Source organism: Megalops cyprinoides, chromosome 6 (assembly GCF_013368585.1).
Source record: "Megalops cyprinoides isolate fMegCyp1 chromosome 6, fMegCyp1.pri, whole genome shotgun sequence".
Taxonomy (NCBI): domain Eukaryota; kingdom Metazoa; phylum Chordata; class Actinopteri; order Elopiformes; family Megalopidae; genus Megalops; species Megalops cyprinoides.
Window position 1 is genome coordinate 26,211,582 of NC_050588.1, and position 15,973 is coordinate 26,227,554.

The following is a 15,973-nucleotide window of genomic DNA, read 5'->3' on the forward strand; positions in this document are numbered from 1 at the left end:
TGTTTACATGTTTTAAAAATCAGTCTGCTTTACTTAGCTGACTGTCAACCTGAGGTAAAACGAAAAGCTAACGTTATGTAACAAGCCAATTGATTTTTTAGCTTAACCAAGTTGACAACACCACCATCTTCTTTCTTTTTTTCCTGGGGAATTCTTCTTCTTCGGTTATTCGGGCTCCAGCTGACTTATGGGATAGCCTAGTGTGGTACATTTGCATACTTCAAAATTTCAACGGAAGTAGTAGGTCATCCGGGTACCATTTGACTACTATTAAATGCCTACTAAGTATTCGGACACCCTACGGATTGTGACGCACTGCTTTTTGCATACTATATAGTATGGAAGTATGAGTATCCGGATGCAGGCTGCGGTTCAAGGGAGAGGTGGTGAAGGCTCTCCTTCACATGGTGACATAGTGCATTCTGATCACAAATCCTGCCGAGCCTGACCTCTGCACCTGCACGGAGCCCACGGTATCTGTCAGTCTGCTTCTACAGTTTACTCTCTGTCAAGGCACGGACTCTCAGCACCCCCTCTTGCGCACAGGAGGCAGCCAGCACCCCGTCTTGTCTCCACAGCCGGCCCTGAACCAATCCTCTGCTGCCCCCTGAGGAATAAAACCACACACACACAGTCAGTGTGTTAGACCAGCAACTGGACTGCTGTGTGAAGCATGAAGAGACGGCTGACCAAAACTCACCCGCCCATGGGCTATCACATTCGTACAGCATCCAGTGGTCTGCTCGGAACGTGCTGTGGAACCACATGGCGTGGTCCAGGGATGCCGAGAACTGAGCCCGGTGGTTTGGGTAAGGAAGCAGCGCTGTGCCCAGGAAGGAGTAGTCTGAAACATAGGCAGCAACGCAGCAGTGCAGCTTCATGTTTCCTTCACCTGCGAATGCAGAGCAACAGATTATAATACCAGCATCACAGCTGCCTTCCACAAAGACACTGAACTTGACTCTCAACAAACAATCCTTCATACACTCATATAAACAAACATCTAAATTTCCTCATATTTACCCTTAGTTTGAAGTAATGAGTATGTAAATTAAACAAATTAAGTTTTGCATCTTTGAAATCATTACGATTCATTATACATGTCATTTGAGCTGAAATTATATCACATCTTTTACCTTACCGATATGCCCTCTGGCACGAACCCAGAACAGCTTCTTTGGTTCCATGGCAACACGTCTGGAAAAATCTGGTGGGTTCACTGGTTTGATCTCTATGGGAACCTCATCAGCCAAGAGCTTGTTGAGCCCTTGCTTGGCATTCTCAGCCAGATTTGGATTACTGTCAACAAAACCCAAAATTAGTTCAAAATATTACCTCAGCTGAAAGATGTCCAGCTGCAGACAGGCAGACCTGTCCAAAAACCAAAAAGCAGTCTCACCCTGTCAATGAATCCAAAGTTTTTAGAGACTAGCTACCAAGAGATCACATCCATGGACAAAATTGATATGTGATTTTTCTTTGACATATCTGCCTCTGATACATTTTGGAAAAATGACAGGAACTGCTATGCTTGTGAGCTTATATGATCACACACAGATCTAGGTCGAGGTAATGCATGCGTACCTTAGGTACTGCTGGATGAGCTCCTCCACTGTCAGCAGGTCTTCAGGAGGGGGCACGGTAGGCATAGTGAACTGGTGCTGCAGGGGACTGGGCTGCTGCATGTGGAAGGAGGCCTGACAGATCAGAATGGGCTGCCCATGCTGGATGGCCTTCACGGAGCGCACCGAAAAGCTCCGTCCATCCCGGGTCCGATCCACCTGGTACAGCACCGGTACCTTGGGGTCTCCTGAGAGGAAAAGAAGTGTGTGACTCAGAATCACACAGCACATGTTTTCATAAAATCCCTTTTTTTGCTGTATTTTAGTTAGCATTACAGCCTTCGGTGTCAGCAGTAGTCAGATGTAACCCAAAGGACGGATCATAAAGCAGCATGGAGTTCATTCAAGGCATGCTTACCTGCTCGTACAAAGTAACAGTGCAGGGAATGGGCAAAGACGTTCTCACTGACAGACTTGGCAGCAGCAACCAATGCCTGTCCCACAATCTGACCTCCAAACAGACGCTGTGTACGGGGTACCCAGTGGTGCTTTCCCCTGAGGGGAACACAGGGGAAACTAAGCTCACACACAATCATGTCAACGATTGAAATGGTAGCATTGAAAACAGAATCACAGGATTTTACCATCACAAGCTGGCTAGCTAGGTAGCCTACCTTTGTAGAATGCCGCTCAATTCTCTCATCAAGTACGTTTTAGATACTGTCTGCTGTTAATAAAATGTACTCTTTAATCGCATGCATAGCAAGTCTGTAGCGGCGGTACTTGCTTACAAGCTACTTCCTCGTAAAACTGACATTGACGATACCATTTCTGTTGCTAGCAGCCAGGCAGTCAGAACGCTAGTTAGCTTGCAAACTCTTAGATACCTGTATAAGTCTGTGTCGAGTTTTTCTAAGTTCAAAACGCTCGTAACCAAGACGCTTCGAAGGTCGGATGTCACTTCGTGAGAGGGTATCTGGTCGGTGTTTACACTCCTTTCATCGGTGCGAGTCACACTCGAACCGATATTTTGCTGCCCGGCATCCACCGGTGTTTCCTCTGTCAGTCTGCTGTCGGCCATGTTACCGGAAAAAAATGAACTTGGGTCAACTTGTCACGTGAGGACGTACGGTATGAGACACATCTGCAACTGTGATGCTAGAACAGGGTATTTTACTTAGTATTTAGAGTAATTTGGGTAAGTAGAGACATTTCTAGATCAGACAATAATGAAATACCAATGCATCTGTATTGTTAACTGTATGTCCGTGCACTGCCATAGAGTAACACTGACTGACCTTAGTGTAGGGTGACCATACGTCCTCTTTTTCCTGGACTGGTCTGGGGAAAAAGAGGACGTATGGTCACCCTACCTTAGTGTGTATATCCACCTTCACTCACTCACCTATAGAGTCTATGAAGATTTTGAGAGTGAGAGGATACGGCAACAGAGGCTAGGTCCTCTCACATGACACCCTCTGATTACAGTCTTGATAATCTAGGGAATCTTTTCTGAGCCACTCTTCCATACAAAAAAGCTTCCTCACCCACATGCCCTTGTTCCACACTGGAATGGCACACTCATGCTACAAACACACTGTAAATTAACAAGACATCAGTCTCCAAGCTTCTTGAGGAACTCAGTGACTGTGAGCTGTGATCTGTTCAGCTGAGAAAGGAGGGGAAACACAAAGAGGTAGATAAGACTAAACTCCTCACACAAAGCTGGGATTCAAGCAGACATGAGAAACAATGAATTAGTGAACCCAAAACAGCTCTATCACAAGACACCTTCATCTGGCTTATGCTATATGAGATGTAGTGGATGAAAACAAAAAATAAAAAGATATGTTTTTAATCAATAAGAGATGACTGGATAAGTGGAGGCAGATGCCGAGTGAAGGCATGTGCCCTGACCTTCATAAAGCTTCACCACTGCTACACAGGACAGATGGAGTGCTGTATGCTCTGTAGGCTGCTGCAGGGTGTGCACAGTGGGGATGGCATGAATTGGGGAGGGGCGCACATCACCCTTCCCAGGGGACTGGGTCATATTGAATCACCAGACTGTGCTGTCAGTTCACCAGCTGATACCAAATGCTTCCACTGTCCCCCAGAAACAGTGATCTGCCCATCCTGGGACGGTTTTCAGAAACAAAATGGCATCTCGCCATTGCTGGTTCTACAAACTCCACAAGAGGCTTCCATCAAGGGGTTTGTATCAGAAGTTCAAAAGGCAAAAGACAAAATACTGAAATATACATAGTCACTTATGAAAAAGCGTGATTGATTAAAGGGATGGAATTCAACATAACACCAGTCACAGATTGAATATAGTTTTGGCTTGCAAAAAAGCCACATAATTTTCTTGTTTCCTGGATTTTACATAAAGCTTTATTAGTCATCTGTAACATATACTCATGAAATGGTTGATGTACTAGCCAATTTATTGTGAAAAAAGGACAAACTGAAGATACCAAGACTGAATACGCCAGCTCATGCTAACCCATAAATCATTAATATTACACAAAGTGTCATATCCCCAAAATAAATTAAATAACAAAAACCATGTAACAGAGAATGTGATGGAAAAAACAGCACCCACAGAATACATGTCTCTTTAGAATTAATGCAAGTTAAACCACAACAACGAATCACTACTTGGCATCAAGGTGTATCTGCATTATGCCCCACAAGATATGCATGGTGGGGTTGAGCTGGGGTACAATGCATCACAGCTGAGGGGGGTGTGACATAAATATAGTGTACAAAAAAGTTAGGCACTCAGTTGAAATGAGGAAAAAGAGAGATCTATTTAAGCTTTATTTCAAAAAATCAAGCTGCACATGCAAAGATGTAATATATTATAATATATTCAGATATAGATTGCTTAGAATGCAAATCACAAATATATTACTATATACCAAATAGCAATGATTTGCATATTTTCAATATATTAATTTTGCTAAAAATATAATCCCGATATATATGCTTTTTATATAGGTGAACCGATCAATTACGGCCAGTTTTTGTTTCCATCCCTACAAATATGTCAGAATCTTTCCTCAGTCTTATGAATACGCAGTACAGTAAAGCCACTTCCAGAGAACCAAAGGACAGCCATTTGTTAAGTATTTGTAAAGATTAGGCTGTGTCCACTGCATCTCTGAGAAATTCTCTTCACTTCAACAGATATAGGGTATATATTACTTTCATGTTCTTCCAAGCTCTGCATCCAGAGGGACAGAATTCCAGCTGTGCATTCACATAGATCCCCTTTCAATGAGCCACACTATTCAAAGAGAGGAATACTGTCAAACTGCTCCCTATTTTCTGTGAAAACAAATAACCCCCATTTGCTGAGGTTTCCTGTCTCTTCTGCTCAGCGCCAAGAAAAGCAACAACACAGCAAGAACAATTAACATGTGAATGTTCATATAAACCTACACAAGCTTTATTACAGACATCACAGCATAATTCAGTTCAATCTTTCCACTCTACAAATGACCATTTTACACTTTAGGTTTGAAGTTCCCAATCAGCTACATTTAAAGAAAATTGATGGTTGGCTACAAGGACTATTTTTTCTGAACTTTGAGAAAAGGAAAAAAAAAAACAAAAAAACATCCACTTACAAGTTTTCAAAGCTGGCTTAAAATCAAGCATTCAAGTGGACAGTTGGTATCTATGGCTACAATACTTGGTACTAGGCCATAGAAAAGCTGCAGAAAATAAGGCAAGTCTCAGTCACACCAGACAGAACTGGATCTGCATCTCCCATTTCAGTATAGAGTGGAGAGACAAAAGGAGGGGAAAGAGGTGCCATTGCTTCAATTAACACACCAGAATCTCTTTCAGTGTGTACAAAAAGACTCTGAATAGGAACCATGTGTAAGTGTAAATGTGACAACATACAGCATCAAGAACTGTAAGATCTGCATTTTTCTAATTTTACTGCTCTGAATGATATTATTTGTTCTTAACAAAAGTGAATGAAAAAATTAGAACATTATATAAATGCAGAGGACTGTAGACATTGTCTTAATAGTAACTGGCATACAGTACATGCGTGCCATAGTACTATTATTGTTGTTATTGTCATTTAATTTTTTGGAGGGCAGTTTTTCAAAAGTATTCATACTCTTGAATTGTGAATGGGACAAGAGCAAGACTACCTACAAATCATTATTAGTATAATTAGTACTACTAGCAGTAATAGTAAACATAGTTATTAATGTCAGCTTGTCATGAAAAAAAGGAGGTTCGGTCATCTGCTCCTCTTACTGGAGACAAAATAAATGAGAAACGATAAAACAGAAGAATAAATAATCTGCATTTCACTATAGATGTTACCATGATCTCTATTGTTGGTACTTTATTTTTCTTTCCGCTTGATGGCAGTAGTGCATGAACTATAAATCTTCCTTCATGCCAAAAGTACAAATTCGTTTGTTTACGAAGTAATTGTGAATAAAATTATCCGAACCTGTGTATCTTAACTGCTTTTTGAGAGAACTGTGCTTGTTGTACGCTTCACCTGACTAGGCTTTACCATACACGTTTCGATCTGTTAAGCGAAATAACTGATATGAATCGCATTAGGAACACAAATTAAACACATTAAGCACTTTCTACGACAAGTACTTTTCAAATCAGAAGGACGATTTAACACGGGGGTGGTAACAGGTACACTAGCGTTTACAAACAAACGCAACCCTGCTTGGTTATACATGATTACAGGGCTGCAATGGGGGGCTGGATCTATATGATCGGACCAGGTACCAATGTTACCTATGGCTGTCAGGATGAATGTTATCAACTAGAACGGCAGGTATGCCCCAATACCTACACACATCTGAGATTTAAGCCCTGTTGGAAGTATAGCCTATTTACTGGTGGGCTTCGTTGGAGCAACAGAGCACCGCGGCGGGCCTGGAGTAGAAGCGCGGAGAATCAGCAATCAGCTGATCATCAGGGAAAACAAAAAACATTTGTCATAAAACATGTAAACGGAACACTACATAGGCTGTACATTATATATGCATGTATTCTGAATACACACAGATCGGGCATCCCGAATAGCTTTTTTTCTGCAAAATCGATCCATTCATTTGAAATAAACTGTATTCAGCTATTTAAATTGTCCGCGCCTGTTTATTTATTTTTCTGTTGTGCCTTTGCGGCTGCCCACCAGTTTCATGTCATCTTTTCTTTCAGTCACTTCATCCACTGTATATTTCTTCTGCCACATTTTCTGTCTGCCTTAGGATATCGGCCCCCGCCCCCGTCGTCTCCTCTCGAGTGCAATGCGCTAGCAGCGCAGAGGATGCTGGTAGAATCTTCACACAGAGATTGTGGGAATGGTATTTCACCGAGCATGTTTTAGAACTGAAGATTGTCTCAAAAGAGCTGATCTGAGTATTTTGCGTGGTGGGTCTCTCGTCTAGTGCCATTTTCCTGGTTAGCAACGTCATGCGGCAGCATACCTGAAGCTTCACGAACTGGAATTTTAGGCGATGATTTCCCCCCCTATTTTCGTCTGTATCCATAGTAATTTGCATTTTTGTCCACACACACAGCAGAAAACAGCAGCCTTTACACATTTAATTCAGCAATACACGGACCGATATAGCTACCCCCTCCCATACGCAGACGCGTACACAACCACACACACAGACACACGCACACACACTTCAGGGTTTTCTTCACCCGTGGTTTCCTAGATGCTCGAAGCTGCTGTTGTCAGAGCAAATTAAATCCGCACTACTGCTGGTTAGTGGTGACCTTGCTTGCCTCTGATAGGGTTTTCAATATTTTATTCTCTATTCTGCTATCTCCATGGCTACATCAGACGGAATAGAGGGTTGTGCGCTGCAGCGAGGCAGATCTCAAAGTGACCCGAACATCCTTAGCGAGACCAGCATTGACCACACGCGCAGCACAGGTAAGCTTAATACCAGTCTTGCACTGATCTTTGGAAATTCCTTCTTAATATGAGAACATCGTGGTGATACTGTGTTCGAAGCGCTGGAATGAAATGCGTTTGCAGTTTTCCGTTACAGTTTATGGAATTATGTTTTTTTTTATGAAATTGTTGTTAATTAATGGCCGTCCTGATTTTTCATTGGAAAAAGACATTCTAAATGCAGTTATCATACTCAATGCTGTTTTTTTCTTAGCCGAGTGCGTTGTGAGCCAATTTGACCCATATCCATTCGCATTCGTTGCAATACGGAAACATCATTGCTCGATGGAATGAAAGTATCAATTTGTATTTGGTCACTGCAGCAATTCAGTTGCCTGTAACGAAATGGTCATGTGTAGTAAATATATAGGCTACCGTGCAAAACTACAGACCCGTGCTCTTATTGGTAATTCAAAATGTCTTCGACGACTATGTGTGCATAGGAGGAAAGACTTAAGACATTGGAATTCCATTTAAACCGCGCAGTTCATCCTCTGTAAGGGGTCCCAAATGCTGCGTTTGAACCCATAGCTCGAGGTCTCTCAGAACCGCCTGTCTTAAGCAGAACGGCTCAGAAATGTTAATCCTAACAAACATCTCGTTTATACGTGCGGTGGATTGAGATGTCATTCGGCAAAAGCCGAAATTGATTACTTGTTATTACAGTGTGTGTGAGCCATGATCCTATTGCGAGAAATGTTTCCTTGTGCAGATTCACTCAGTGAATGTGACCTGGGCAGGACCAGCGCTTAAGCATTTTTGTGTGTTCATGCAAGTGCATGAACAACTAAACCTTCATATCTGGGGTTGTTGTTTGCAGATGTTCAGTATGTGTCTTGTCCACAGGACAGACTTTTCACCCAAATATAGAGGCTCCATAAAATCAGTGAGAGTGGAGAAAGGGGTTAAGCACATTAAGAAGTCAAGCTTTTTATGTTTGTGCTTTTATGTTTTGAATGTGTAAACAAATCTATCACAAAAAATCACCACTGTTAATCCCCAGGCGTCTTTTGCACATACAGGACACACACGGGGAATCAGTGATTCATCCACTCCTTATATTTTAGATTACAATTTCTCAGCAGTACCTGATTTATGCATACACATAACATTGTTATTAGGCCTACTTTGCTTTGCAGTGTTTCCATGATACTGGCAGGGATTGATTAGAAAAAAGCTTATATTTGCCCCTCATAACCTGCTACATCATCTTTTGTTTACTTGGTATGACAGTAGCTAAAAGTCTAGTATTTAGAGAAAAGAAAAAGAATTGTACTTTCATTTGAGAAAAATGGAACTCATTCTTCAATCACTGGAAAAGGGGCTGAAGGTTGAAGATAGTTCATTATTACCAAGATCCAAAAGCACTGAGAGCAATATGGAAGCTTGTTCAAGCTGTGTTTGTCTGGTTTGTACAAACATGGGTCTAGGGTGTGAGAATGCTTAGGCTTATATGCGGCATTCAGCCTGTTGTTATTTTGAAATTGTTTCTGGAGCTGCAGCTCACTTAAAGGCCTCAAGGTGTGTGTATGTGCGTGTGCATGTGTGGGTTCTTACCAAAGACCTTATATGTGATGCCTTGTGGCCTCACTGCCTGTGAATGTACCTTTTTATATTAGAATGTCTTATTTAGCTGTTTATTTTAAATATTAATAGCTTAAAGCTTGCCAGGCTTGGTGTCCAGAGAAAATACAGCGGGGTGCACTTGCAATCCATGGTGGAGGGGGGGGGGGGGGGGGGGATGACAAAATGTCATATCTTAAAAAAAAAAACAAAACAAAACATAATCAATACTATGTAGACATCCGAATGTAAGGACACAACTGGGGGTGCACTGAGGTCCGTCTGGGGGTGCAATGAACCCATAAGCACCTCCATAGCGTCAGCCCTGCAGCTAGCATTATGTGACTAGTGTAATATGAAATTAATAGCCAGTTCTCAAGATTATTTACGTGAAGTTGTTGTTTATCTTGTAGTTTAGTGTGTCATCTCAACAGGTTTCTGTTTACTTGTGCTGTGGATGTATGCCTCATTCAGGCCAACTTTGCAGGATTGCAGGGATGGTGCATCATGTAGGTTTGGCATGGAGTAAAGAGACTAAAGACTGCCTGAGCTTCATCCATCTGAGAGTGCTGTTATACTTTGTCTCTCTTTATAACTGTAATGAATTGCAGTCCTTTTGATTTGTACATCCCTGCATTCCCACGTCCTCTTCTCATTCACTGAAAACACTGAGAGATAAAGATTCTTCCAATACTAGCTAACCATTCAGTGGTAACCTATGATGAACTTAGCTAATGTTCATTGGTAGCAAAATTATAAAAACTATTATAACTAGACAGCTTGACCCAAGCACAGTGCTAGTTAGCTAGCATTGCATAGACTGTGTCAATAATGAAGCTGACAATCTGTATATAAATACTTGCAATACATCTTTTGCTGTAAAATTGCAAGACTTGCTTTGGCTGCAGATTCTTGTGAAATTTTTGTCAGTTTTCAGTTGACTGATTTGGTCTGTTGTAAGGATAAATGTCATGTAAAGTTATTTTGGTTAGTTAGAAACAGATCAGTAGCCTCTAATGTGACATCAGTCAAGTATATCAAGAAGGACATTATGTCAGGCATATAGTAGGAATCAATATACAGTTCTGAGTGTATATGTTAAAAACTGCAGGAGTAGTCAATGATGTGATTTTGTATTAAAGAGGGAAAGAATGAAAGGAAAGAAGGCGACATGATCTTAATTAGCATCTGTAATAATGCTCATAATTAGGTAAAGAACCTCGTCTTTGTTGTACATATCTTCCAAACTGTGATTGTGCTGTCATCTCCTTAGGTAGGTGTCCATTTCTAGTTCTGTACTGTTATGTGGAAGAGGTACTGTTAGGGATGGACAGTCCATAGAACACAATTTGAACACAGCTTTTGAGTTAGCTGTGTCTTTGGCAAGTGCTCTGTTTTTGACCATTATCTTGCTTCTCTAGATTTAGGGTTTACAGGACTTGCTTTGTAGTCCTGCACTCAATCTTCTTGTCAACCCAGCTTTGGTGACTCTGTATTACCATCTGATATTCATGACAGACCTGAGGTGGTTTATGTGGAACTGTTGTAGGACTGTGTTCTGTTGCTTGTTTGTATCCCACCTCGTATATATATATATATATATAGAAAAGAAACAGGAACCACAGACATAACAAAAGAGATCCACGTGTGGTTTGTGGTCCATTAAATGCTATGATGGTTCCGAGCTTTAGCACGAAGTCTGCTCAGAGTCTGAATATGCTATCCAAATCCCAACTCTGACCTCCTTGTCTAACGGACCATAACTGGGGACATTTGGAAAGTCCAGCACTACTATGATGATTTCCCAGTGATGTCAGTTTTGGAAGGATGCACCTCCATTTACATCCATCAGCTTAGAGGAAATTCATGTGTACCAACCATCAATGAAGTGATGAGGGTTGTCTTATTAATAAAGACAGCATCTCTCTTCATGGTTCACAATCCATGCTGTGCAGAACCTATTCCATTCATCTCCTTGCATCGGTTTCCCCTTAAAAGCCATTAAGCACAGATGGACAAATGAGTGACCGAAACCTTTCATCTCACTGAAAAATTAGTGTGCCAGAGAGAGGCTGATGACAGTGTTCCTCTTGTATGTAGGCGTTTCCATGGTGACCCAAATGGCTGAGGCCAGCGCTTAGCACCCCCATTGTGAGGGGAGAGGCTGTTTGTCAGGCTGCTTTTAATGAGGAGGGATGTACAGTGTTTGCATTTAATGACCTAATGAACTAACCTGGGTGACTGTGTTCATCCAACCAGCACATTTTCATGCATACACCTAGGGTCTGGTTCTGTTTGGACCCAGTGTCTCACCTGGAAGTGAACTCACCTGGTCTCCATGCAGCTCAATTGCAGAATAACTTGGAACTGTAAACCCTGCAGCACTGCACCCCGACAGCACTGTATTTGCCCATCTTCTGGGACTGCTGCTGCAACATTTGGCCTTAAGCATCCACATCCAGCATCAATTGCTGAATGGGAAGTGGGAAAAACAGCCAAGCGTAGCATGGCAAAATTTCAGTTTCTTCAGAAAAAAATAAATTAATTAATTAATAATTTTTCATATAAAGAAAAGTGATATGCTATATTAAAGTTAATATGAATGCACTTAAAAATTTAAAAAACCAGTTAAAAGTGTAATAATTCAGTTTTCTGCCCTTGTGATTTTGCCTCATTGCACACACTAATCTATAAATTACACACGATAAGTGTCTACTACGTAACTCTACTATCATATAACATTACTTGATTGAATAAATGGGTCTGCCTTAGGTTGCCTTGTTGTTTTTTTCCAAACCACAAACAGTTTAGGAGTAAGACAGTTGACAACTTATTTAGTATGTAGATAGCTATACAGATCTCTGTAGTTATCTGAAACTGAATAAAAGCTGAAGAATGGCTTGCTAGATCTAGTTAATAGATTTAGTTTGGTCTTTTGGCATTGGTTACATATAGCTTATATATGCATTTAGCTAGTTTTTTCTATGTAAAGATAAAGCGATGAAAAAACTCTCCTTAAGCTTCACAATGTTGTTAATCTGTTGATCATGTGTGATTTGTGCTTGATCAGTTGTAGTTGATCATCACTTTTTGTCATTAGTTCTTGTAAGCTATGGTAAAATTAACAAGGGTGATGGTATAAGACAGTTAGTTACTACAGCTGATATTTATCAGTACTTACCAGTTGCATAGCGTGCTGACTTCTCATCGATTTTGGAGGTTCAGGTTGTCTTGTAACCCAAATGTGTATATAATAACACATTCACATATACATGTATAAATATGTGTGTGTGTGTGTATTTTATATAAAGATCACCAGTTGATGAATGGTAATATCTTATAATTTTGATAGAATGGATAAAAATGGCAAATAATCCCTCAGTGTATCTTTGGTGCACTATACTCATTTGTTACAAGCTTTGCATGGATGTCTCTCTGGTCTTACTGGCTACGTAATATTGAAACAGCGATAAGTGATTAGCTATAAAACTATCTGTAAATATGCTGCAGCTGCCTTTATGCAAACAAAAGGCTTTTAACACAAGCTAATAACTAGTGCAGCATTTTTTGTGTGTGTGTGTGCGCGTGTGTGCGTGTGTGTGTGTGTGTGAGAGAGAGAGAGACAGAGAGGGGAAGTCATAAATTAACACTGTTGTGTGGAACCACCCCTTTTCACAGCATTATATTATATTACATACAGTAGTTGTAAGTTTACCATCACTGTCACTGGCTTCAGGTAAGCAAATCTGGGCAGTAGTTATTGTGCTTCAGGCTAGGCTTAACAATATAATTTCTTAGAATTAGATGTATGGAGCAAATAGGTTGGTTTGTAAACAGCTTCAGACTTGTTTGCCATTTACTTTGCGTTAAAAAGAGGTTTGGCCTGAGCTTTTAGTGTAGAGGTTTTTCAGTGGGTACTTTTTTCCTCTGGTGATGTCCTTCATTTCTATTAATCGGATTATGATGCACAAACAAAGGCAACACTGTCTCGTTCCAGGCTGTATCAGGCATCGCCTGAGGGAATCGTGTTGTTTCTTCATCATTCCTCTGTGTCAAGTGTTGCTGATGATTAGTGTCGCTCGCTGGTTCTCGTGTGGGGGAAGGGAGAGGGGATGCACAAGGACTTCTGGGTAATATGCCATCTGCTTTTTTTTGGTTAAGTGATTGCACTGAGTTGAATGTTCAAATAAAGACAAAAAAAAAAACGAAATGTCATCATTTCTGTTAGAGAGGGCTGTTAAATCAAGATTAGTGCAAAATAGCAGGGAGCCATAATGCCTGATAAGAGTGCTTTAACACTCCCACTTTGTTGATATGTTCAGGGATCATTCCGGTAAAAGGTTTTTCCCAAATCCATTTTACGACTTTTGGTTTTGTACAAGTACAGAGCTGGACAGTCCTGAGCACCAGCACAGCGTTTCCCTGGGAAGCCTACCATGCTGACTCTCGAGGAACCATTGTACTTCTCTGTAGTTAGGTTACAGAGCTGAGGTGAAGGAAGACAGCATTGAACTTATCGTCATCCATCTCAACGATTATGTCTGCACACCCCACAGAACCTGCCGGAAACTGCTTGCCTAAAGCCTCATACATGTTAGCTTCAGTCCTCATGGCCAAGCTGTTACCCCTCTGTTGAAGGTGGCTGCGCCAAAACACCCTGGAAATGAATCAAGACTAAATCTAGCGGTTTCACCAACCTGGTCGGGTGCTGCCACAATGAACAGCGCCAGTGTTTTTTTTTTTAAGTCTATCCCTTTTGATATGGCTATGGTAATTATGTCATGGCACTGGAACATGTTGTGAATTCAGAGATAACATGGGCTGCACAGAGCTGTCAGTTGTCATTATTTGTTTTTTAACATGTTTATTTTCATCATAGTGCAGTCAAGACTGAAACACCTCTATAGTAATAATGCAGATGTTCGTTTACATGTTAAGAGGGACAGAGAGGGTGAGATTCCCTTCATTTGTAACCTCCGTAACACACATACAGCTATGGGCTTAATATGTACCATTCATTAATCAGAATTGAGACATTGAACTGGAGATAATATACCCCAAACAATAAGCGGCTTTATATAAAGGCCCAGTTTATACTGCTAAATATGTAAACAATACATTGGTCAGTAAAGCAATACAATACATTGATCAGTAAAGCTTTAATTTTAATATGCAGTAAAGAAATAGTACATTACATATAAACTTGTAATATATGAAACCAGCTGTTGTAGAATTAACATTGACTAGTTAATTGTGCCAAAGTCTTGCATCGCAGTTGACAGCAAAGACTAAGACTTGATTATCCCACCTCTGGAACTTTGAGATCAGCTCATTAAATCTAATTAATCCTTCCTCTGATCTAATCCTTATGATTACCATGGGTCTCCAGCATTGAGAATCTTGGCTGAATCTTACCCATGTTTGTAGCAGTCACAGCAAACAGAAACAGAGGATATCACAACAGTGTCAGCACCAATTTAATGTGAGGATATTGATCTCATCGCTGGTTGCCCAGCTGTCTGTCTGTCTGGTATATCACTACTACTGATATATGTAGACATGTAGACACCAGGGTGACAGCTATACCACTCACTATCATTCTTTATAAAAAAAAAACCCCAAAGAAAACACGGAAAGAACATCTATAATTGTATTTGTCCCCTGCGTCACAGATGGTAGCTAAGGGAAACTTCCATCCTATAAATCTTCTTTCAAAACATTTTCTGAGTCCGCAGTGACTCATTGTACATGAGAAATCAGGTGATGTGCTTATCCATCCCAGCCCCCCACCCCCGTGTGTTTCCTGTGTTTCTGCATGCTGTCTCATAACCCCCCTCCAAGGCTCATCTGTCCCAGGCAGGCACCCCACCCCTGCACTGGGTCCTGATAGCTCACGCTGTTACAGCATGCTGGTTAAAGTCACTGTTGTACCAGAGGTAGGATGTGACTCATCCATGTCAGGCTGGTGAAACAGCGGCTTATGTATGGTGAGGATGGTGCAGATTGCTTGCTTGTGATGCACTGTGCTCCTTTACAGTTGGGATGACTGATTCAAAATGGAGGAGGTCCCTCCTTTGCACACTGTGCAGCCTTGTCTTTGTGATGTCACAGATCAAAAGGCCGCTAGGTCATAGAGTGGAATCTTTTCAGTGGCAGCTGCAGGCCTGTGTAGGTGACAGACATGTCTTTTCGTGTTGTTGTGTTGGGGTGTCAGCTCTCCAGGTGTTGCTTCTTGTCTGTGGTGGCTGGATTAACTTCCCAAACCCCTTACTCCCTCCGCGACCCCACCCTCCAGCCCCAACACAAACACTCTCTGCTGATCCTGTTGGATTAGTCTGCCAAGCTGTCACATCAAAGCCACTCTTACTTTTAGACTCCCTATTTCTCCCTTCTGTATTGCCTCACAGAGAGCGTGTTAGCTTCCTCCTCTTCCTCACGCCAGCGACATTACGGCCTCATGCAGAAGATGAGGACCCTGTGTTTGAATTCACTGCGTTCATGTTTTATTAATCACATTCTATATTTAGCCAGTGTGTCTTTTCTGTGGTGAATATTCAGGGCTGTGATTAAGTCTGAGTGTTCAGAGGAGAGCAGAGCACAAAGAGAATAGCAAACAGCCCAGCAGCTCTTCACTTGCTGCTGAGGATGAAACTCAACCAGGATCTTAAGCACACAAGAGCTTTCCCACAACATCAGTCAGCTGGCCTTCTTTCCAGAGGAATGTGAGTGAAAACTTGTCGATCCTTTCTGTGATAATAAATGAATATGTTCCATTAATCTGAAATGAAATACACTCGGGAAAATTAAGGATGCTCAAAAGCTGTTTTTTTAATCCCTGCCATGTGTTTTATTAAAGCCTAATACTGCAGCGTAACGACATTGT

At 41.3% G+C, this 15,973-nt stretch overlaps 2 protein-coding genes across 4 annotated transcripts in view; one reads left to right on the forward strand and one right to left on the reverse strand.

Moving 5' to 3' along the window:
• Positions 1-2,643, reverse strand: acot8 (acyl-CoA thioesterase 8). Its single transcript, XM_036531763.1, has 6 exons — positions 2,450-2,643; positions 1,981-2,117; positions 1,585-1,810; positions 1,142-1,299; positions 701-892; positions 1-607 (listed from the first exon to the last, which is right to left on the reverse strand). Exons 1-6 carry the CDS (start codon positions 2,641-2,643, stop codon positions 492-494), a joined length of 1,023 nt encoding a protein of 340 aa, XP_036387656.1. The 3' UTR covers positions 1-491.
• A 4,279-nt stretch (positions 2,644-6,922) lies between these two features.
• phactr3b (phosphatase and actin regulator 3b) overlaps positions 6,923-15,973 on the forward strand; it is a 46,166-nt gene continuing 37,115 nt past the window's right edge. The window contains exons 1-2 of one of the 3 annotated variants that reach the window (XM_036532026.1): positions 6,923-6,992; positions 7,414-7,506. In XM_036532026.1, the coding sequence (XP_036387919.1) occupies positions 6,923-6,992; positions 7,414-7,506 (163 nt within the window). Of the gene's footprint in view, positions 6,993-7,160; positions 7,507-15,747; positions 15,813-15,973 lie in introns of those variants that run through there. The other 2 variants (XM_036532027.1, XM_036532031.1) reach the window with 2 other exon arrangements.